Source organism: Haplochromis burtoni, unplaced genomic scaffold (assembly GCF_018398535.1).
Source record: "Haplochromis burtoni strain Fernald_Lab_line unplaced genomic scaffold, NCSU_Asbu1 Contig_85, whole genome shotgun sequence".
Taxonomy (NCBI): domain Eukaryota; kingdom Metazoa; phylum Chordata; class Actinopteri; order Cichliformes; family Cichlidae; genus Haplochromis; species Haplochromis burtoni.
In genome coordinates, this window is record NW_024582446.1 from 1560125 (window position 1) to 1581932 (window position 21808).

The 21808-nt window shown below is 42.1% G+C and overlaps 3 protein-coding genes across 4 annotated transcripts in view; 1 reads left to right on the forward strand and 2 right to left on the reverse strand.

Moving 5' to 3' along the window:
* Window positions 1–1140: 1140 nt before the first annotated feature.
* msl2a (MSL complex subunit 2a) lies at window positions 1141–5847 on the reverse strand. The gene is made up of 3 exons (XM_005926056.3): window positions 4774–5847; window positions 2158–3563; window positions 1141–1778 (listed from the first exon to the last, which is right to left on the reverse strand). The coding sequence occupies exons 1-3, from the start codon at window positions 4913–4915 to the stop codon at window positions 1476–1478; spliced, it is 1851 nt and encodes a 616-aa protein (XP_005926118.1). The 5' UTR covers window positions 4916–5847; the 3' UTR covers window positions 1141–1475.
* Window positions 5848–8615: 2768 nt separating this feature from the next.
* pccb (propionyl-CoA carboxylase subunit beta) lies at window positions 8616–14577 on the forward strand. The gene is made up of 15 exons (XM_005926058.2): window positions 8616–8897; window positions 9442–9561; window positions 9653–9721; window positions 9814–9870; window positions 10191–10304; window positions 10518–10628; window positions 10812–10920; window positions 12123–12243; window positions 12322–12403; window positions 12494–12617; window positions 12704–12811; window positions 13020–13120; window positions 13441–13539; window positions 13626–13725; window positions 13832–14577. Exons 1-15 carry the CDS (start codon window positions 8652–8654, stop codon window positions 13951–13953), a joined length of 1683 nt encoding a protein of 560 aa, XP_005926120.1. The 5' UTR covers window positions 8616–8651; the 3' UTR covers window positions 13954–14577.
* A 1632-nt stretch (window positions 14578–16209) lies between these two features.
* stag1a (stromal antigen 1a) overlaps window positions 16210–21808 on the reverse strand; it is a 38060-nt gene continuing 32461 nt past the window's right edge. For both annotated transcript variants that reach the window (XM_005926059.2, XM_042222390.1), the window contains 12 exons: window positions 21499–21591; window positions 21155–21329; window positions 20883–21022; window positions 20376–20477; window positions 20116–20264; window positions 19521–19649; window positions 19022–19224; window positions 18729–18897; window positions 18496–18612; window positions 18241–18355; window positions 18060–18140; window positions 16210–17109 (listed from right to left, as the gene is read on the reverse strand). In XM_005926059.2, coding sequence (XP_005926121.1) covers window positions 17086–17109; window positions 18060–18140; window positions 18241–18355; window positions 18496–18612; window positions 18729–18897; window positions 19022–19224; window positions 19521–19649; window positions 20116–20264; window positions 20376–20477; window positions 20883–21022; window positions 21155–21329; window positions 21499–21591 — 1497 coding nt within the window. In that variant the 3' untranslated portion in view covers window positions 16210–17085. The remainder of the gene's footprint in view (window positions 17110–18059; window positions 18141–18240; window positions 18356–18495; window positions 18613–18728; window positions 18898–19021; window positions 19225–19520; window positions 19650–20115; window positions 20265–20375; window positions 20478–20882; window positions 21023–21154; window positions 21330–21498; window positions 21592–21808) is intronic.

A 21808-nucleotide genomic window follows, 5' to 3' on the forward strand; every position in this document is an offset into this window, starting at 1 on the left:
CACACACACACACACACACACACACACACACACACACACACACACACACACACAGGAAGATAGGTCATATTATAATCCGCCTTCTAATTTCTTGCCAATAAAGAACCACCAAGGTGTGTGGGTGGCCTGCAGTCTCTTTTTGGTCACTGGACTGGACTAACAAACATATTGTAGTTACAGCCGAGACAGTAAACACAAACGCGGACAACACAGCAGGTTGAGTTATGGGAGGGCTTCATTGTGATTTAACCAAAAGGAAAGACAGTGGTACCAAATCTTAAACGCTTGGTATCAAAAATAGTCTCTGAGTTGGTCTCCGATCAGTCTGAACACTACAAGTGTGTGGGGGAAAAAATCCATGGACAGAGCATATTTTATCTTGTAAATGACGACCTATGGCTTCGGTTTATCTATACACACAGAGTCATGTACAATCCCATAACCAAAGCATAACAGTAACTGTTTTTGAAGACAGTCAGCTGAAGTCTAAAACGGCAATACTGTAAACTGTGTGTGCGTGCACTGGAGCTGGGATCCTCCGTGTTGGTGCTCCTATTGCTATGCTAAGAACGGTTTTAGTTGTAATTTGGCCAATCAATCAGACTAAGTCCTCACAACCCAACAACCGCCTCCCCACTGACATTACAGTAAATCTCACCAGGCACATACACACAAACACTTACACACACTCACTCACACACACACACACACACTTACACTCACAAACTGTGGAACCAGCCAAGTGCTTTGACATTATCTTGCTGCCTGTACAATGCCTGCATCAGTCAAGTTCATTAAGACAAATTCGTTAACATCCGACAGTACTTGGATTGAGTGAATTAATGAGCTAGAAAAGGCATACAGTCTTGTGTGAGACATACGATCTACATATATAAGTCACAAGAGTCCTTCACAATTATGGTGTGAACACACAGAGGGTTAAAGATTAGTAAGGGCTGTCCTGACACAAATTATGTATTTCTAAAGCTTAAGGACTAATACTCAAACATGAAAAATGCTGTAACCTTGATATGATGATGATGTAGTTGTTGTTGCACCAAATGTGGGGGGTAGGGGGGATTCACAGATACTCGAATACTTGTGAGTGTACACACAAACAAAACCTGTGATTAGTTTCTATTGCCTCTTAGAGTATGTCTGGTCTATGAATGGAAAAAAAAAAGCACCTGTGATGTACAGAACAGCCTAAGAACCGAGTTTAAGTGTTAACTAGAGACAGGCAACAATAAACACTGGCACACAGGCACAATACAGGAGGCTTTGGCACACCCATGCTAGTCGTACTACTCAGCATTTTCTGACACAGAAGGAAAGCAGATTACAGGACAGGACAGACCCATAGCTGCCTTAGATTTCCTTCCCCTCAATGGGGTAGGTACACGTTTTCTGACAGACAATGATGAGTTGTCACATTCTATCAGCACCATGCTGTCTATTTTTGGAGTCCCAGCCTCTCAGCCGATCAGCAACTCGAGGCTCTCCTCATAGTTGGGCTCTTGTGGGGGGCTGGGGGACAGGAAAGCTGTCGAAACGGGGGTCCCTGTTGCGGTGGCAACATTGAGGAGGGTGTTTGCGCGGATGCTGGTGGTTGCCGGGTTGCGGAGGGCGGCGGCTGCTGTGATGCTGGTGAGGTTGATACCAAGCGTAAGCCGCGTCTGTTCTAAGGCCTTCTCTGGCACTGCAAAGGCCTCGAGCTTTTTCTCACCATTGGCCATGTAGGAGTTCTGGCAACCTCGACAGATGCAGTCCAAGCATGCCTGCGAAAGATCAGAGAAAACAGACAACAGCGTTACTCTAGCTACACAGGGCCAGTGTGGCACAAACGATGCAAAGCTCTCAGTTTCTGATACTGTCACAAAAGAATACAAAAACCTGCCTTTACTAAGTTTGAATATTGATATATATCATATATCATGAATATATTATGAATATATCATCTAACAGCAGACTAATACATCATCTATTTTTTCCATTACTTGTTTTCTTTGGGTTAGAAACAAAAGTACTAAAACATCGTTGTCATATGTTTACACTAACACATAAAATAGCAGCATGAACAATCTACACAAACTCACATAATGACAGCATTAATCTTTAAGCGTATAATGTGCTCATTTAATAGATTAATGGTTTTACCTTGCGGTTTGAATAACAGGGACAACGCTGTCCCCTGCAGGTCAACACAGACGGATTCTGAGTGGCTCTTCCACATTTACAGCCCTTCTTCTCCACTGGCTTCTTATATGGAGGCCTCGCAGGTGCTGGAGGTACCAGGCAGCCTGCCATCAACCGCTGGTCTTTGCTTCTTTCCTTTGTCTTGGAAGCGCCACCAGTGCGAGCCTTGACATGTGGCTTCTTAGGGCTTGGCTCCGGATGTTTCCTGGCACCTTTATTGTGGTTCGGCGCAGGTCGACTGGGCTTAGGAGGTGCTCCGTTGGGAAGCGATGAGTATGTGTGTGCTGGTACTGTTAGGGAAGGCGTGGGTGGATGTGTGTGCAATGTGTGAGAGGGATTAGGAGTGTGTGAGTTTGAGGAAGAGCCCTGCAGGATAGAAGCAATCGGGAGAGGTTTCACTTTTTCCCTGTCACTCTCTGAATGAGATCGTTTGCGGTTAAGGCGGACTGGTGGGGGCTTGGAGGCTGAAGGAGGGTCAAAGGAAGATGTATGTGTGTGAGCACCATGGCCTGCCACTGTATTAGTCCTGCCTGTTTGAATCTGTGTGTAGTTGTGAGCTGCATCCAGCTGTATGTACATCTGAGTGTGTGCTCTGTCCATAGCTGTGTGTGTGTGAGTATGTGTCCTAACCGGCTGTGTATGAAGAGAGTCTCGACCAGGTTGAAGGGGATCCAATGTCTGTAACACCTCTTCCACACTGAGGAGCAACACCTCCCCCTCCTCCACTTCCCTGCTACTTGAATCCCCATCCCTGAGTGAGCACACAGTGCCTGGTGTTGGGGCTAAACGTCCAGTGGTCAGACTCAGTTCCAGTCCTCCACAACCGGTATTGGATACAGACAGGCCTGCCTGTCCCTGCTCCTCTACCAGCTCGCATACCTCCAGCTCAGGAGAAGAGGGATCTACATCCTCCAGCACGTCTCCATTGCATTCCTGTGGTCCGTTGAAACAGGGAGGATCAGAGGAAGAGCTCTGAGGTACAGCTGAGAGCTCTGCAGGAGCAGGTGGTGCCTCTGTGGGCGTAAGGGACTCAGGAGCTGAGGGATTCACATCTTCGTGCACTAGACTTGGGTCTTCCATCTCGTCTTTGTGCGACAATAGCACCTCTTCTAGCAAAGCCATTACCTCTGGAGACCCTCCTACATGGTTGCTGACACACAACAGCAACGGTGAATGAATTACATAGAAGCAGAGCTTCCTGTAACACTGCACCAGTAAAGAGAGCTGTTTGTTCTCCTGGAAGGAGGAGTGGTCCTTACAACGGCTGCATGATGGCCTTATCTGCATTTTCTGGCCTTTACAGCCCAAGCAGACATAATGCTGACACTCTGGATGTGTCTGAGAAATCGGATCCTGAAGCAGTTTACCTGAGAAAAAAATGAGAAAAAAATCCACCTGTTTAGTACCTTTGAACAAAGGCACAGTTACTATGGCACAGTATATAGCTGGCCATGAGACATTTATACTCAGCTCCACCTCACGTAATCATAGCTTTATAGAAACAGCTGTATTCTCAATTAGCTACAATAACCATTTCTTAATTATAATTCTTACAGATACATTTGTGATTTTTTAAAGCAACAACAGCTATAACCTAACAACTATAGCATAGTGGATTTTCACTTGGCAAGCAAAAGGTCCCCAGTTCAATTCCAGCTGGAAAGTCAAATCCCTTTGGGGTTGGGTCAGGAAAGGCACCGGCTTTGCCAAATTAAAAATGTGACAAGGGAGCAGCATAAGCATATATTATATCCTATAATGATATATCACTACCACAACATCACAGAGATGGAAAATATCCTGCTCTGTCTGATCAACAGTCAAGGACCCAAAAAAATGATCCAGTCAAAGTGAAATGAATCAGAGAAAGCTGCAATTCATAAAGGTGAAAAACCTGGAACAAGTGCTTAATTGATTAAGTTGGTATCAAAATATTTGATAAAAAGTTCAGTTAATGAACTTTTACCAATTTACCAACGACTTGTTCGGAATCTATATATCAACTGAACTAGCCAGAACCATATCTGCACCAAGCAAATAAGAACCAAATGAGCTTAACAGAAATATTATTGATATTTACTGCTTACATAACCAAACATGTAATTCTGACTGAATATTTCACAGGAGAATTAAGCATAGCAAAACCACTGTCAAATAATAGGGAAAGGTCAAAAATGTTGTCGCGCATAGCTGTAAATATTGCCCGTCTCCTCAGTGCAAGCTGTGTCAGCTCATATATTCCACTAGCTAAGCGGGCTGGTAAATAAAGCATGAATAAGAAACACATGGCTCTGCAGCAGGCACAACAACGGAGCAGTCATCTGTCTTGTCAAGAGGACGGATGACTGGTGCTCCAGCCTCGGTTGCCAAGGAGACCACGGAGACAAGAGCGACAAATCGTGTCACAACTGCTGCGATCACACGCACACCCACGGACACTTCAGTCAATATTAATGGTAATTATTTTTTAATACAATTCAGCCAATGTATGGCTCAAAACTGAATACAGTGTCGCAAATAACATTAAAGCTGGACTGAAAGTGTGTTGTGTTGCTATAATATTCTCAAATCACTTACCACAGACAAGACATGCGAGGGACTTTCGGAAGAAGGGCAGTAGTTTGTACATCTCTGCGAAGGAATGAGGCTGCCGCGGGTCGCACTGCAGCACGGCCCGGCTGGCAGACACGTAGAGAGCGGTTGCATTAACCGGGTTCATGGCGATGTGCTCCGCAGCCTCAGGGAAACACGGTCCGAGGAAGGAAAAAAATCCAGCGGCTCGTCGCAACGTAAAGAGAGCCCAGCCTCAGGGTGATGGAGGGGATGCAAACTGGTCTAGCGACGCAACAATCGGTCACTCCAGTGTGTCAAAAGAGATGTTAATCATGAATCAGTAATATATACAATATGAAACAACGACCATGGTGAGGCGGTTATCGCTAAACGAGCACGTTAGCTAGCTTGGCAGGTGGCTACCTAAGGTTAGCATCACCGGTTCGCAGTCATTACATTTAACCAGCGAACTCTTTCATATCACAGTTACAGTTCCTGTTAATTCGGACCTATTAGAGTTATAATTATACTCATCTCCAACAAAGTCTAAGGGCAAACGCTGACTCGAATGAGCAAATCACCCATAATTAAAAGGTTAGCATTACGTAGCTAACATTAGCTTACTGCATCAGCCGGACGTTTTGCACAAGAGATCATCGATGATAGCCATAGAGCCAATCTACTCTACAACCCAGTATCCTCGTCGATGTTTAACTGAACAACGGACTGGCGAGATCATGAATTCGCCGGGTCAGAAATCCGTTAACAGATTCCAGGCGCGCACTTGATGTAAACAAAGCTAACCAGCTAGCGTTAGCATGGCTAGACGATTTAGCTAGCGAAGAGTCAACCGTATCACTAACCCCCCTGGGTGGCTTTATACGTCGCACGTAGGAGCAAAATGCGACCGGCTAAGAAAAATTCTGCAATTTTGGTACGTTTTGCTGTAATGCTCGGAGAGAGGTGACCGAAACATAGCTAACTTGCCGTTTTGCAAATGCATCAATCATTCGATTTTCCACTTTTCCTCGCATAAACCCCTATCGACAGGCATGATCATCACGCGAGATTTCCACTAGTTACCGTGGTTACCGCAGCGCCTTTCCCGTGTCCTCCATCGCTTTATTTCCTCACTGTAACGATTATAATTGGTCATAAACTACGTAGCAACACGCTACTTAAAATGTATTTTTATTTTAATAAGAGGGTGGAAAAACTTCCTTAAGCACGGAGCTACTTTATGCATAACAATTTACATTTTTGGGAATTTTACCAGTTTTTTCATATATGTATAGAATACATTTTTAATTCGCAAATAAACGCTGATTCATAGGCATTATTATTTTATTACAAATTACATGTAAGAGGGTTAAAATTGGAGTAACCGGGTTCTCAAGTTAACATGACTGAAAGGATATATTATGTTTGTCATTACTGTTTTCTCAGAAAAAAGATACAGTTACTGGACTGTATCTTTGGACACTGGAGAAATATAATTATATAAATAAAAGAAGGAAACTAAAAAATATATATCTTCTTTTGGTAATACGGGTAACAGGGTTGCATTGGTTAGAGTGTCACACTCAGTCGAGTCAGAAAAGATATAGCTAAAAATACAAAATATGTCAAAGATGACTGACCTTTGGTACACCCGTGGTGTTAGCACAAGACTCATGTCAAATTACTTCTTCTTTGTCGTGCCATCTCACTGTTTTGTCTCCTCGTTTTACGGGAATGCGCATATACACAAGGTGCAGAGCATATGAAGATGTTAAAAAAAACGTATGTAACTGTTCGAAGAGACATGTATTAACAAAATAAAAACAGAAAAGGTGGATTTACAACTTATTTTAACTGTTATACTTGACATGCAATTTGGTGATCATGAAGTTGGGGGTAAGAGAAAAATGCCACTTTGTATTTAAATCGTATTTTGGAATCGCTTAAAAACTACGTTTAGGGCAGGTATAATTTTTATGTATTTTGTGAATTCATTATTTTCAAATTCGTGGTTGAGACATAAATAACCCTGCAATTGTAGAGTGACAGCGCTAAAGCTGGCAGGAAGGTCTGCTCTACAATATAAACTCCCTGTAACATGACATCCAAGATGGGCAGAGCTCCTGCCCACCAGCTGTTGCGAGGACTTTCTGTTTTCTGATTGGCTGCACGAGCTCGCCCCCCTTTAGCTATTGGTCAAAATTTCATCATTTGACTCCCCGCCCGCTGTTGTGCTAGAACTTGCAGAAAATAATGACCAACTACATTATTTTCCCAGGTTGAGCAAAGTGTATAAAACACGACAAAGAAAAATCAGCTCACAGCTGCAGTAGATGAAGTAAAAAAAATATGCACACAAATGGGGATTTAAACTGAAATATCTAAACCAAAAATCCTCAAGTCATCTGTTTTTCAAGGCAGCAGAAGATCACAAAAATTTCCCTATTTGGGGCATGGACAGCATTTGAGCAAGTATAGACATCTATGTGTCATATGATTTAATATAGTGGACTATATAAATAATCTGAGAACAAATGTCAAAATATAAAATATATACTTTATTCTGGGGTTTCAGGGATACACCTGGAAATAGGGGGGGGGAAAGCTTTTAAGAAGCCATTCTCTACTGCTCATCCAGGTCAGGATTGCAGCTGGGCTGGAGTCTATCCCAGCTGTTATCGGGCAAAGGATTTAAGGATTTATAGGGTTTTCATTGTATTTCCAGCACATGTATTCTCATGAGCTGAAATTAAAATTTGCAATCATGTCAGGTTTTTCTTTTTATTATTTTAAATAGGAAATATTAAGTACAAATAAGACATAAAACAAACATGTGAAGAGGGTAGTGCAAAGACACAAGTGATTTATCACATCTGTTACCTCTGGCTGTAGCAGAGATTACAGAGCACCAGCAGAGTTTAAAAGTCTTACAGCCTCTGGGAAAAAGATCCTTCCTTAGTCTGGTGGTTCTGCTCTAGATCACAGCTTCCTGCCTGAAGGGGAGTCTTTCAAGAAAGAGGAGGCAATTTCCCTGCATCTGCTGGTGACGTCTGTGGTGGTGGTGGTGGGGGCAGCTGCTACAAACAATAGTCTATGCAGCTTTCACCACCCTCAGCAGAGCCTTCCTCTCTACCACAGAGAAGCTCCCATGCCACACAATAATGCAGAAAAGCAGGACACTCTCTCCCACACATCTATAGCAAGAGGACATTTGTAAGTCTATTGCAGGGCTGATGCTTAGAGACAGGAAACCATTCACCTTCACATCCACAACTACACCAGCTGAGCTAGCATGCCTATTTTTGAACTGGAGTTGGAGGCTTGCAGAGTCACTCAGACATGCAAACTAAACACAAAGGCCCCTTTAAGAATCCTTTAAATTAAATGATGGAATTACTGAGTTATATTCCAGATGTTATTGTGACACATCTCAGGAGTATTTGAAGGCTTCGGCACATCTTAAGATAAAACCTCATTTGTTTGGGGTGATATAAAGGCAAAAAGCAAAAACGGTGCTATTTACAAGTATAGCTCAATGGTTTCAGTCTTCCCTGATTCTAGTGCATAGTTCAGAACTATATAGATTCTGCAGGCCTAGTGTTTTGATACTGACAGATGACTCCTATGAATTTAGTGAAATACATAAGAAAAGTGTAGCAGATCGTTTGTTAGTATGCACTATATCCCCTGACAGTTCTATTGAAGTAAACGGATATAACAAACAGCAAGTAAGATGTGAAAAAAAAAAAACATGTTTAATTTAAAATTAAGCTCAGAAAGGGGTTTTCCTCCCTCTTTATTGATCGTCTCCCGAGCCACACTCCATTCCACTTGGTGGCGCCCCAACGCTGGCTTGTCAACAGACATTAAACACTAAAGAAGAAGAGCTTACACGAACAGCAATGATGGCGGCCATCAGTGTAGCTCGAAGCAGTTGCGGACTGATAAATGGTTTGAAGGTGTCCTTAAGGAGCGTGGCGCGAGTAAAATATGGCGCAGTATCGGTAACAGTACCGCAGACGAGTTTGCATCGGTCGTGCCGCTGGTACTCCGTCAGCCACCTGTCCGTTAAAGAGAGGATTGACCAGAAGCGAGAGGCGGCACTGCAGGGGGGAGGTCAGCAAAGGATAGAGGCACAACATAAAAGGGTAAAATCAGCTATCGCAGACCGAGGCTGTTATTTTTTATATATTAACACATATTTCTTTTAATTGTATAATATCATATGCTTCAAATGCATTGGCAGCCAGGAGGTTGGTGCTTTAAATGTCAGGCGCAGGGGCTTGTTTGTTTTGCTGGTCTCTCTCACACCTCTTAAACAAAAGTTTATTATTATCATTGTTATTATTTGTTTTAGCCCTGAAAGGGTTAATTTTATTTAAACAACAAACTTCACAATAACAAATGTTTTTAAGGTATATGTAATGATTTATTTTATGAGATTGGGATAAACCTCTGACAATTAAACAGCTCACAAACTGGTAAGGGATTAAATAATAAGACCTGACAAATTAGGGAAGTAAACTCCTATAAAGAGGCAGCTTTGCTTATGGTATGCAACACTTGAAACATTGATCTAAAGCAACCAGACATTTCAAAACCATAGCTTTTGCAGTGTGGCAGGCAAACTTTCTGATCGGTGACATATCTGATGCATGACTGTAATAAATTTACCATTGTGATGCGGTCCAGGGTAAGCTGACAGCCAGGGAGCGAGTGCAACTACTGCTTGACCCTGAATCCTTTGTAGAGACGGACATGTTTGTGGAACACCGTTGCGCCGACTTCGGCATGGAGCAGGACAGAAACAAGGTATCAGGTCGTGCACAAATACCTCTTGCAGCAACGTGTTTCTTATTTTGCGACATTTTCAGTGAATTTTGATCATTTTTTTCTCTCATAGTTCCCCGGTGACAGCGTTGTGACAGGCCGAGGTAGAATCAATGGCAGGCTCGTTTATGTTTTCAGTCAGGTACAGTGTTCATTCATTGTACAGAAAACCTACATGTGGCAACTCGAATTTATGTGACAATCTCTTTGTCTTGCACTCTGTGTTTTTTGCAGGACTTCACAGTTTTTGGCGGAAGTCTGTCTGGAGCTCACGCACAGAAGATATGTAAGGTATACAGATGTTTCACAGTAACATTAAACATCGTGTTTGTCAGCTGTGAGCAAGTTAGCATCTGTATGGGTGTGTTTGTCTTTGGTCATTTCCTCATTTGTAACCCATTTTTGCCTTATAAATAAAGCCAGCAGCCTGTGCTCGTGGTGTCTGCTTTCTCAGAGGCATTCACCCTGGTGTTTTGTCTTCTCAGAGGCATTCACCCGTGTGCACGTTCTTTTAAAACTCTGAGTCGGTCTGCCAGTGTCTCATTTTCTCTTACTTGTGTTTGAACAAATGTCAACCCCTGACAATGTGCCACTTTTAAATCTGTGGTCAGATCATGGACCAGGCCATGACGGTCGGGGCTCCGGTAATCGGGCTGAACGACTCTGGAGGAGCTCGGATCCAGGAAGGAGTGGAATCTCTAGCTGGATATGCAGATATATTCCTGGTATTTCATTTATATATTTTTGTGCAGACCTTTTCATGTAAATCAATTTTAAAATGTCAAGTTTTGCACCTGACGATTTTTTGAGCTCAGAAGCTTGAAGCCCTAAATTCTTTTCAGTTTAACATTCCACATAAATGGCGGGAGTCATGTCCGTAAACTCATCATCAACAGCTGGTGTCGTATTTCTGACACTGTACGTGTTCTTGTTTCCAGAGGAACGTGATGGCTTCAGGAGTCATCCCTCAGATCTCCCTCATCATGGGTCCGTGTGCAGGAGGAGCCGTGTACTCTCCTGCTCTCACAGATTTCACCTTCATGGTTAAGGTATGTAGCTGACACAGTAAAATCCACTGTAGGTAAAATATTAGTTTTATGCTATTTAAGTTGCAAGAAATATGAAAAAGTCCTGAAATATTTCCAAACTGGCACGCAAATGCTATTTTGTGTTTAGAGAAGAGATGCATTCAATTCCAATAAGCACAGAAACATTTGTGTTTGTGTGTTTAGGACACGTCATACCTGTTCATCACAGGGCCTGATGTTGTCAAGTCTGTCACCAATGAAGATGTGACTCAGGAGGAGCTTGGTGGAGCCAAAACTCATACCACCGTGTCCGGTCAGACTCTTTTTAGATGTGTGGATGTTGAAGAGTTTTGTAAACTAAGCTGTAGCAATCACTGGTGCTTTACCAGCACTGGCTTTAGGTTTGTCATATTTACCAGTCTGAGCCGGTCTTGAGCCACCCTTCATTTCCACCTTTGGGGCGATCATGGCTCAAGAGTTGGGAGTTCGCCTTATGATCGGAAGGTTGCCAGTTCGAGCCCCGGCTTGGACAGTCTCGGTTGTTGTGTCCTTGGGCAAGACACTTCACCCGTTGTCTACTGGCGGTGGTCAGAGGGCCCGGTGGCGCCAGTGTCCGGCAGCCTCGCCTCTGTCAGTGCGCCCCAGGGTGGCTGTGGCTACAATGTAGCTTGCCATCACCAGTGTGTGATTGTGTGTGTGAATTTTTTAAACACTTTTAAACACTTTGGCATGCATAAAATTCTATGTTTTGCACTAAGAAGTGATTTCCAAAAACTGAATAAGTGTAGAACAAAACAAGAAATAACAGGCCTAAAAACTATTTGCTGCAAATAAACTGCATGTGAAAGTCATTAAGAAATTGGAAAAAAGAGACCTGACACAGTTTACAGCCATCTGTAAAACACAGTGGAGGATCTTTCGTGGTTTGGGGATGAATTTCAGCCAGTGGTTTTGGAGATTTTGTCTGGATTGATGGAATTATGAACACAGAAAAAGAATGTAGTTCATGATCCATCGTACATGACCATCTGGAAAGCATCTGATTGGCATGAACTTCATTTTTTAGTACAACAGTGATCCCTGCCAACACACAATGGAAGCTGGACCTTATTGAAGGAGTATGGGAGAATGTTGACAGAGAATTGAACAAAAAGCTGCCAACAAAGAAGAGCTTTGAATGTCCTTCAGGAATTCTGAAGACTACTTAAAGAAACCTTACTTAAGTTCATGCTGTGTTGAAAAATAAAGGTAGTCATACCAAATATTGACTTTCAGGCTTGTTAGAATTGTGCAAACCTGCTTTTGCTTTATGCAGTTTTCATTCTTGTTTGCATGTTTCTTTTGCCTATTTTCCCAGCACAATATACAGAAATGAGGGGTGGTTTAAGACTTTTTCACAGCATCTTTTTAAATCTGTTTAGCAAATGAAATCTAATCAAGGATTACTGCTCAAGTCAGGGTGTTTAACTCGTCTGAGAGAAACTCTCGTTAAAATGTCTTATTGCTTTTTCGTAGGTGTGGCTCACCGTGCTTTTGAGAATGATATTGAGGCTTTGCTCAACCTGCGAGAGTTTTTCAACTTCCTGCCACTTAGCAATCAGGATCCCGCACCTATCAGGGAGTCCCATGACTCTAGGTAGGCAGTAACCTTTGCCCTCATTGAACTAATCACAAATCCCATCCTTTTTTGTCTGATGTCTCATTTGTTTTTCAGCGACCGTCTGGTACCATCATTGGACAACATCGTCCCTTTAGAGTCAACTAAAGCCTACGACATGTTGGACATAATTCATGCAGTATGCGCACAAACATACACCTTCTAATATGTACCACAACATCTCATTTCCTTTTTGTGTGTGTTTAAAAAAGTTCTTTTTCTTAATCAGATAGTAGATGAGAGGGAATTCTTTGAGATCATGCCCAACTACGCCAAAAACATTGTGGTGGGATTTGCCCGTATGAATGGACGCACTGTGGGCATTGTGGGTAATCAGCCCAAAGTAGCTTCAGGTAAGAAAAATATGTGAATAACTAACAGTTAAAAAAAAAAAACCCTCAATCCATTCAATCCATTTTGTACTTGTCTTGTTTGTCAGGCTGTTTGGACATCAACTCCTCAGTGAAGGGAGCCCGATTTGTTCGCTTCTGTGATGCTTTCAACATTCCCATCATCACGTTTGTGGACGTGCCAGGCTTCCTGCCAGGTATTCTTAGATAATATCCTCATGCATGTACACACAGGCTGCAGTTATGTGCAGGGCATGTTTGCCATGCTGAAGTTCATGATTTAATCGGTTTAGTTTAACGACCAGTGATTCTCCGGTGAGTTGGATGAGACTGAACAGACCACCTGTAGAAAATCTGATAGTCTGAACCCCTATCCAATAGAACTGCTGTGTTTTCTCTCAACAGGCACAGCTCAGGAGTACGGAGGCATCATCCGACACGGAGCCAAACTGCTTTTTGCTTTTGCAGAGGCCACAGTCCCAAAAATAACCATCATTACCAGAAAGGTGTGTGAGGTTTCTATTGCACATCTGGCTCAGCTGTTTGTTGTATAATGCCCTGCCTACAAAAAGCACCTCCAAGTTCACTGCCACGTTGAACTGCGAGCAGTGATGATAACTCAACACCCCAGTGTTTTGTTTTGTTTTTCAGAATAAAAGCCTCTTTAATAATTTCACTGGAATCTTTTGTCTGAATCGGCTACAAAAAAACAAACAGCTAACTTAGCATTTTATCAGTTTTGATTATTTTACATCTGCATTCATTTACTGTCTGAAATGCTGCTTGTTGCTGAATTAATCCTTTTATTTTGGTCTTTGCATCCCAGGCGTACGGAGGAGCCTATGATGTGATGAGCTCAAAACACTTGAGAGGAGACGTGAACTACGCCTGGCCTACAGCTGAGGTCGCCGTCATGGGTGCCAAGGTACACATTACCTCTAGGTTTTTTGTTTGTCCCTTTCTCTCTGCTTCCTTTATTTTTACAGTTTTAATTTCTTTTTTTTTCCTCAGGGTGCCGTTCAGATTATCTTCAGAGGAAAGGATAACCAGGCAGAAGCAGAGGCTGAATACGTGGAGAAGTTTGCTAACCCTTTCCCAGCTGCTGTCAGAGGTAAATCTGCTTTTTTTTTTTTTTTGGACTGTTCCTGCTCTTTATCTGCTGACAGTGTATGCGGCAACAAACCGAGTACATCTTTATCCGACTGTGCTTGTTTTAGGTTTTGTGGATGACATCATCGAGCCAGCGACAACTCGCAAAAAAATCTGCCAAGATCTAGAGGTGCTAGCCAGCAAGAAGCAGGTCAACCCCTGGAAGAAGCACGCCAACATTCCTCTGTGAAAATGTTCTCCACACTAACGCTATGGAAAGGCATTTGTATTGACTTTTACATTTGAAATGAAATTGGGGGTTTTTGCAGACAGCAGATCAGCAAACTCAGTTTTCACTGTTTTCTCTCACCCACCTTTAACGGTACCCCGTGATATTGGGAGCCTGTCTATTAGATTTAGTTTACCACTCCACTGAAAGCAGCAAGTGAAGATCACTCCTGATTTCTGTTAAGTATAATTGATTTTGTATTTGGAGCACTCGCAACAAAATCAGAATGTGTATCTTTACTACTTTATAGTTTATATTAAATCCCTAAAAACATCTGAAATAAATGACCCCGTAGTCACACACAGTGGTCATATTGGCAACTACTGTTGATATGGCTATCTAAGAGGCCAGAGATTTAGTGTTAGCAGCAAATGCAAACAAACTACAGTTTGTTATCATGTGCAATGTTTTCAGAGTTGTTCATATACTATATATCAGTTTTTTACAGTTCGGTGCTTTCAAAAGGCACCTAAAGCATTTGATGTCCTCCATTTAGGTCAAGGAGACGTCCTTACCAACAGGAACTGTGCCTTTTCTCTGTGGCAGGCTCTGTACTGTCATCTGTAAAATAAATCATGGCCTCAATATTCTGCGTGTTTATTCATTTTCTTTGTTTTAAAAGTCATTATTGCCAGAGACGCTGGATCATATCTAGTGGAATCTCAGCCATTCTTTTAAGTGTGCATGATCAGATCCAGCTCCCACAACAGACACACAATGGGATGGAGCTGGTGTAGTCTCATAGTTTAAGGGTAAATGGTCATAGCTGAACCGGTCACAGTTTTCAACGACTTAAAGGGCATAAAGTCTGAGGGCCAGCCTGTGTACAAAATTGATGAACTACACTTAATCGATACATTTTGACTCCGTTTTTTATTTAATTTAGTTTCAGTTTCCATAGTCAACTTTGTGTCCATCAATACCTCATCAGGCAAACTATAACATTTTTACTAAACTATCAAATACTAAAATTAAGGATATGGGTTAGCTAAAATATTTTAAATCTAATTTTAGTTAACTATAATAACCTTGCTCTTGGTCACCGTTTTGGCTTTGGCCTCTATGTTCCAGTGAATCTTAGCGTTTCAGCTTGCCATGGCATTATGGACAATTGTATCCTTTCAACTTTGTGTAGACAGTTTGAGGAGACACATTTTCTATTGTAGCATGACTGTAACCTATTAAACAAAGCAGGGTCCATAAAGGCATAGTTGGATGAGTCTGATGTGAAGGAACCGGACTGACCCATGCAGAGCTCTGACCTCAACCCCCATCAAACACCTTCAGCTTGAACTAGAATGGATACCGTCAGCCAGGACGTCTCGTCTAACATCCAGGTCCGACCTCGGAAATGCTCTTCTAGATGAATGGGCAAAAAAGTCATGCTCAGGTGGCTTAAGACTTGTCTATATATTGTACCTTCGGTTAATGTGTGCCTATTCAGAAGACCTATAAGATATAAAACTAGGACTCTGACAAAGGCCTAATATATTCAATAATCTAAAAAAAAGAAATCCATATTGTGGTTTTAAGGAAGGTTAACTGTTCATTCTTCACATTAAACACACAAGTGGAAAGCTGTATCTGACAACAACAGACACCAGCCCATGAATTGATTACAGATTTTATTTTATTAAAAAGAATTTAGGTTCACAGAAAAAAAACAAACAGGCTTTTACAGTATTTTGGGGCAAATGATGTCAACTGCACTGCAGAAAAGATCCAGTTGTCTTTGATTTTTACAGGACTGCAAACCAGCCAGTGAATAAAGGTTGTAAATATTGAACTGGGGGGGTGGAGGCATGGCTGAACACATTCAAAACACATTCAAACAAATCTGTCATACATAAAGATCCATCACTGCACTGGATATGAACAACAAGTCTTCCATCTTCTGAGTCCGTTAACACTGATTGCAGGTAGCAAAATGTTTTCACCTGTAAAATGAACAAACTGAAGAGTGAACTGCGAAACGATTGCAATCAGACCTACAGCGCTTGGAAGCTGGTATCATCGGTATCCGTTGGATATGACTTACAGGTGTGGAGGGGAGGGGCTAGAATATACTTTTTAGTATGTAGGCCACAATTTGGCAACAAACAAGGTACATATTCAAGAAAAAGCTGTACAAACATCAGACAAAAACAAAAACACACTTGATTTAAAACTTTAGTACTAAAGCTACAGAATTGAAAATATGTCTTTTTTTTTTTTTTAACTTTTTTTAAATTAGTTCAAAAAGCCGTTATTTAGGGGTTGGAGGGTTGTGTGTGCAGAAGATTTAAGGTGTGGATTCTCTCCGTGGTCGGTCAGATGTGCATCTTCACTGTTAAATAACACAACTCTCTCTTTGCTTTGACACCACATGCACACACGGCAGCTGCATCACGTCCTCCAGCTGTCGACCTCTGTGTGCACATTCCACTGCCTAACCGAGGTCACCACCAACACTTCACACGCATAGCACGCACCAGCACCAACACATACGACGACTCAGAGATGGCAGAGAGAGGAGACGGGGCAGTGGGTGGTATTAAGAGCAAAGATATAGAACATTTAGTTGGATTTAAGATGGGGTGAAGTGCAACACCAAAAGAGGGGGGTGGGGGCTGTACAGAGTGTTACGCTGCAGACTGGGAGCCGAAGCAAACAACTGTACATGTGTGTAACGGGGGGAGGCGAGGGGGGAGGGCTGTAAAAACTGCGAGTACTTGTCGGCCGGCTGCAGGATTATGCAGCCAGAGCGCCATCAGAGGTACTGCTAACAAATGCTAAACCAACAGGCTGAAGAGGAAGAGGAGGAAGAATACAAGCAGGACAAGGCTCTTGAATAGTTCAGACTACACTGTGGATCCTCCGATCCGCCTGACTGAAGAGGGCGGATCCTCGCCTCCAGGTGAGATCCTGCAGTTTCAGAAGATCCTCTTGAAAAGCATCCTTCCATCATGTCTTACAGAGAAAGAAAAGTACTTCAAAAATGATTTTTTTTCTTCATCTTACGAGTCTTGATTGGCAGGTGATCTGGGCTAAACCTTCCTCTTCCGTTTACTCCTGATTAGCATCCTGATCTTAGGATCTTTTCCAGTTTCCAGATCAGAACATGGGCATGCTGAATCCCTGGAACAATGAAGATGAGAAAGTCAGAAAACCTTCCCCCCCAAAAAAAGAAGAAGAAGAAAAAGTACATGCTCTATATAAAAAGTGCGGCAGTGTTTGCTCTTTTGCTACTGAAGTTCACTTTATATGCAGGGACTTTAAAATCTCACCTTTATGTCTGTACTGTGAAAAAGCCAAAATGCTTTCAGAATAACTTAATTAATTTTTAATCAGTGAAACTGATTTTGATGCTTAAAATTGTTGGTTTGCTTAGCCATTTCTAAGATCAAAAGTTCTTAATTACCACGAGAATTAACTAAAATACACTTTGATGCCAGAATTTTGGTAAAAATATTCCAAATGTGAACAGGTGTTATTGTTCCAATGGCAACTTTTCAGAAACTATCCATCCAACTTTAATCAAATTGTGCTGATTGATGAAATGCGTCTATTTGACCTCTACTCTGGTTTTGGATTTGACCTTCTTAGAAGCAGGAACTGAAATCCACTGGTGCAAATTTACAGCACTTATTTTTAAAAATACTAAAATAATACTTTTCATTATTAAATAGTCTGTTTGTGGGACATCTATAAGTGAAACCTGCATGTCTATATGTCATAATATTGTGTGTGCATTGTTAGATTGAAAGCCCTTGTTTGAATTAATAAAACTACATAAAAAACTTTAAGTGCTCAGCTGAAGTAAAACAAAACAAAACAAGTAACCATAAACAGATGACATAGAAGACATAAGCTTATAATCTGTGATTAATGCACATGAGTGTAACGTATGAAAAAATTATATATCTTGGAAATGTTAGCCAATCAGATATATTTTAAACAGAAGCTGAAATTTGTTAGAGAAAGGACTTCTTTTTCTGTGCTTTTGAATGCTTAATTTCTCCTCTTATCCTTTATTTTTATTTTGTTCAGTTTTCTTTTTGATATTTAGTTGGCAAATCATCACTTACCGACTCGTCTTCAATCATCGCTGCAGAGTCAAAGAAGTCCGGTCTTAATTCCGCTCTTTCACGTCTGTTCCTTGAAGGTGGCTGTAAAAGGTCAAATATTTTGTAAGAAGCCATGTCACAACCAGAACGAGAAAAAACCCCTGAAACCTCGTATCAACTAAATGAATAGTTTATAACTGACCAGGTCGATCACCATGGTGTCTTCAAACTCCTCGTTCATGTCCTCCAGCTGGCCCCGCGATGACATCATCACATCTTCAAAGATTGGCTCCGCGTCATCCTCCATCAGCCCACGCCTGAAAGGGAATGCCAGGTTACGACATTTTGGTTACTGTGACTTTTAGGGTGGATAAAGGTTTGGACAGAATTTGTGTTTCCACTTTTACCCAACATCTTCACAGTACGCTTACGGTTTATGAGCAAAATACACACTTACACAGTCTGCCGGACACCCTGATTGCTGCGAGACTTGATGTAGTTCATGCCTGTTCGGTCCTTCCTATTCACCTCTTCTATCTTCTGCTGGCCGAGCCATGACATCTGCATCTGAGGACTGAGGACAAACGAAGACACATGTCCATTAGTTCTGCTGCTGTCTTGTAACTTTAAAAACTGGGCTAACGTTTCTATGTGCATGTGCACCTACGGACAACATGTGCATGAACCCACTTGTGTACGTAATCGTTCTCTGATCCTGGCTCTGAGTCTGGGTCAGGCATGTGCTCTGCTGGTCTGTTCTCTCTGAGGACTGTTGAGGTGAGCTGAGGAGTCTGAAGTGCCCCGGGTGTCTGCAGGGTGTCATTGCGCATCATCCACGAGCCCTCTACGCTACTCTCCTCTGAATATGAAGCAAACAGAGTAATTTCAGTTTCAGCAGCAGGAGTAAGTGTCTCATCTCCTTTAAGAGATCAAGTTCAGTTAGGCCACCCCAATAAAATGGGCAATCCTTCATCTCTGCTCACCCTCAATACGTTTCTTGTGGAGTGGCGGTCGACCCTTCTTGCTGCGGACTGAGCCGGTCTTGCTGCTTGAGCCTGACGTAACAGACATGTGGTCCTCGTCTCCTCCTGTCAGCAGGCTGTTTCTGTAGGAAATCAGCGGCAGCCACACGTCCTCCCGACGCTCTGACATCGACTCTGACATGAACTTCTCCAGGTACGAGTGGCTGTGGAGGCAGCAGCATTTTATAGCATTATCCTTTTTCTTTGTAAGTAATAAAACATGGGCTGGAGTGTTAGTGGTGTCATAGTGTGGTTTGCACAGTTGCCTAACAAGCGAAAGATTGCTGGTTTGATCCCGGAAGAAGACACAAATCCCGTTGGGGTTTTGTCAGGAAGGCCATCCAACATAAAAACTGTGCCGAATCAAACATGTGGAGCTACCAGCTGTGGTGGAGCAGGGGAACATAGGTATATAAAAGCTGGAGTATTAGCTGATGATAAATTGGATAGAAGTACTTACACTGTCTTTTTGTCCTGGCGGATTAATTTCGAGGAGAATTCACTCAGGACTTCCAGGAAGGCCAAGTTTATAGGAGGAAACTCGGGTCCTCGAGGATTCTGGTACTTAAATGCAAACTCTATTCCATCCCTGACACAATGGAAAGACAACAGAGAGGAGAAACAATGAGAGATGACAATAAAGAAAGCAACACAAAGTTACACGAGTACTACAACTTTACAAACAGTTGGTGTATATAACAGACTCTTTTAACCTCAATCTACCCTGATTAATTATTAACGGTGTATTTTTTGTACTAACTTAATTCATGTAACTTTAAAAGCAAATAAAAACTTGTGTCTGCTTTATGCTTCCTATGTGATTCTAAAACTGGTCGGTAAAAGTTTACTCAACATTTTTCTCCCAGGCTTGAATAAGTTGTTAAAATTATTTAATTTCACATCCTGAACATGCAAGAATTAACCAAAATCCTGCATCAATTATTGGCATTTTGATGTAAAGACAAATTGGAATCACTCATACTCTTTTAATTTATGCTACAAGTATCAATCTACAGCTTCCGTTTACAGAGACACCACAGCGCTCGTGATCTCACTTGTGTAGCGTGGCGACAGCCTCTCTGGTCTTGATCTGATCCAGGCCAAAGGTGAGGGCAAAGCGCCGGGCGAGCTCCTTGATGCCGCTCACGTGAGAAGACGTTCGGTCCAGGTTGGGACCCTGATCCTGCAGCAGCTCATTGAACAGCTGCAACACACATATGAGTGCATAGGAGTTAGTGGGTATGCACAGGAGAGCACTTGTAACTTTAAGAGTACACAGAAGGAAGCTGTGTAAAAAGCACCATCACTGTCTCACCTGCTGCAGACTGAGGATGAGTGTCTTGGCACAGAGGATTTTGTCCGTCTGTCTGGTTTTACTGAGAGTCTCCTTGATGATGTCGCCATAGTCATTATAATACTGAGGCAGAGAAACGAAACTGTTAATTCGCCCAAGTTGTCTGAATTAATGCACTGAATCTCATATCACACCCAGATTTGCATCAAAGGTAAATTTAGGTGAATTTAAACCATTTTTTTTCAATTCCACAGTAAATCAGCTCCATTGTTGTCTCAGAAGTAGCCACATTTATATCATAATGCTAACATTAACATAACAGTGTCAGAGCGAAACAAAGATATTGTTACTAGTACTGAAATTGTTGTGATGGCTTTTTATCCCACCATATTTGTTTTTTTCCAAAGTTTTCTCTCTTTTAAACTATCAGCTGGTTAGTCAAAGGAGCTTGCAAAGAAAAGCGTCTGGACTTCTTTAAGTTGCTTGAAAGCTGGTTATTATTTTTCAGCATGCATGCTACACACAAACCTTCATATAGTGTTTGAAGATGTCAGCAGCAGCAGGCATGTCTACAATGTCGTAGATGATGAGTTTACAGAAAGCTGCAAGCAGGTTTCTCCTCTTATGGAGAGCCTCGATCTTGTTGGCTTCATCCTCCTCATCTCCCTCTGCAGGCACAAAGACAGTAGTGGACAACAATGACAAAGCTCCCTACCTTCTCTCAACCTTTAGTAACAGTTAAAATCTTCTTGGATCTGAAACAGAAACCACAACATGATCCGATCTAACTTCTCTCTCACCCATGCTCTGGCTCTCATCATCCTGGTCGATGAAGACGTGGTCTAAGACGAAGTTTAGCAGCTCGTTTTGCAGAGTGCTGTCTGGGTTAAACACCAGTGGCTGGAGGCCCTCTCTGCCACCAGAAATCAGCTGGTGACTGAAGATCATCAACAGGTCACAGAGAAGCATGAATGCCTAAACAAGAAACAGCAATATTGTCACAGCTTGACCAAAGAGTCAATATTTCAAAAAACAAAATAATGATATGTAGAGATAACAGAAAACATGCATCCTTTACATAAATCGAGAGACAACATTGATTTCAAAGCTCTTCTGTTACTCGTGACACAATAGCATCTGTTACCTGCTCTTTAACCGGTGTGTTGACATTGGACAGGCACTGCTGACACACTGCCAGGAAAGACTTGACCACTCTCCTGAGAGCCACCAGGTCATCCTGCACACAGGGAACATCACACAGACATTGATAATCAGCCAAAATAATGAGTACTTTAGCAAGAGTCGCTAATGAACAGCTGTGACAGTCAGGCTAGCTGTCTTTGTCATCCTATCAGTATGAATGAAGGAATATTATGAATAATAATTCAGCAACACTTTTGATGTTTTCAACAATGTTCCAGATAAGTTATATCCTATAATGGGAGCTGAAGTCT

Coding starts and splice junctions, on each gene's coding strand:
- msl2a (XM_005926056.3), bottom strand. CDS start 4,915: ATGAACCCGGTTAATGCAACCGCTCTCTACGTGTCTGCCAGCCGGGCC. Junction 3,564..4,773: donor CCTCGCATGTCTTGTCTGTG/GTAAGTGATTTG, acceptor TTTTTTTCTCAG/GTAAACTGCTTCAGGATCCG. Junction 1,779..2,157: donor CCTGTTATTCAAACCGCAAG/GTAAAACCATTA, acceptor GATCTTTCGCAG/GCATGCTTGGACTGCATCTG.
- pccb (XM_005926058.2), top strand. CDS start 8,652: ATGATGGCGGCCATCAGTGTAGCTCGAAGCAGTTGCGGACTGATAAAT. Junction 9,871..10,190: donor ACGCACAGAAGATATGTAAG/GTATACAGATGT, acceptor ATCTGTGGTCAG/ATCATGGACCAGGCCATGAC. Junction 13,540..13,625: donor TCGCCGTCATGGGTGCCAAG/GTACACATTACC, acceptor TTTTTTCCTCAG/GGTGCCGTTCAGATTATCTT.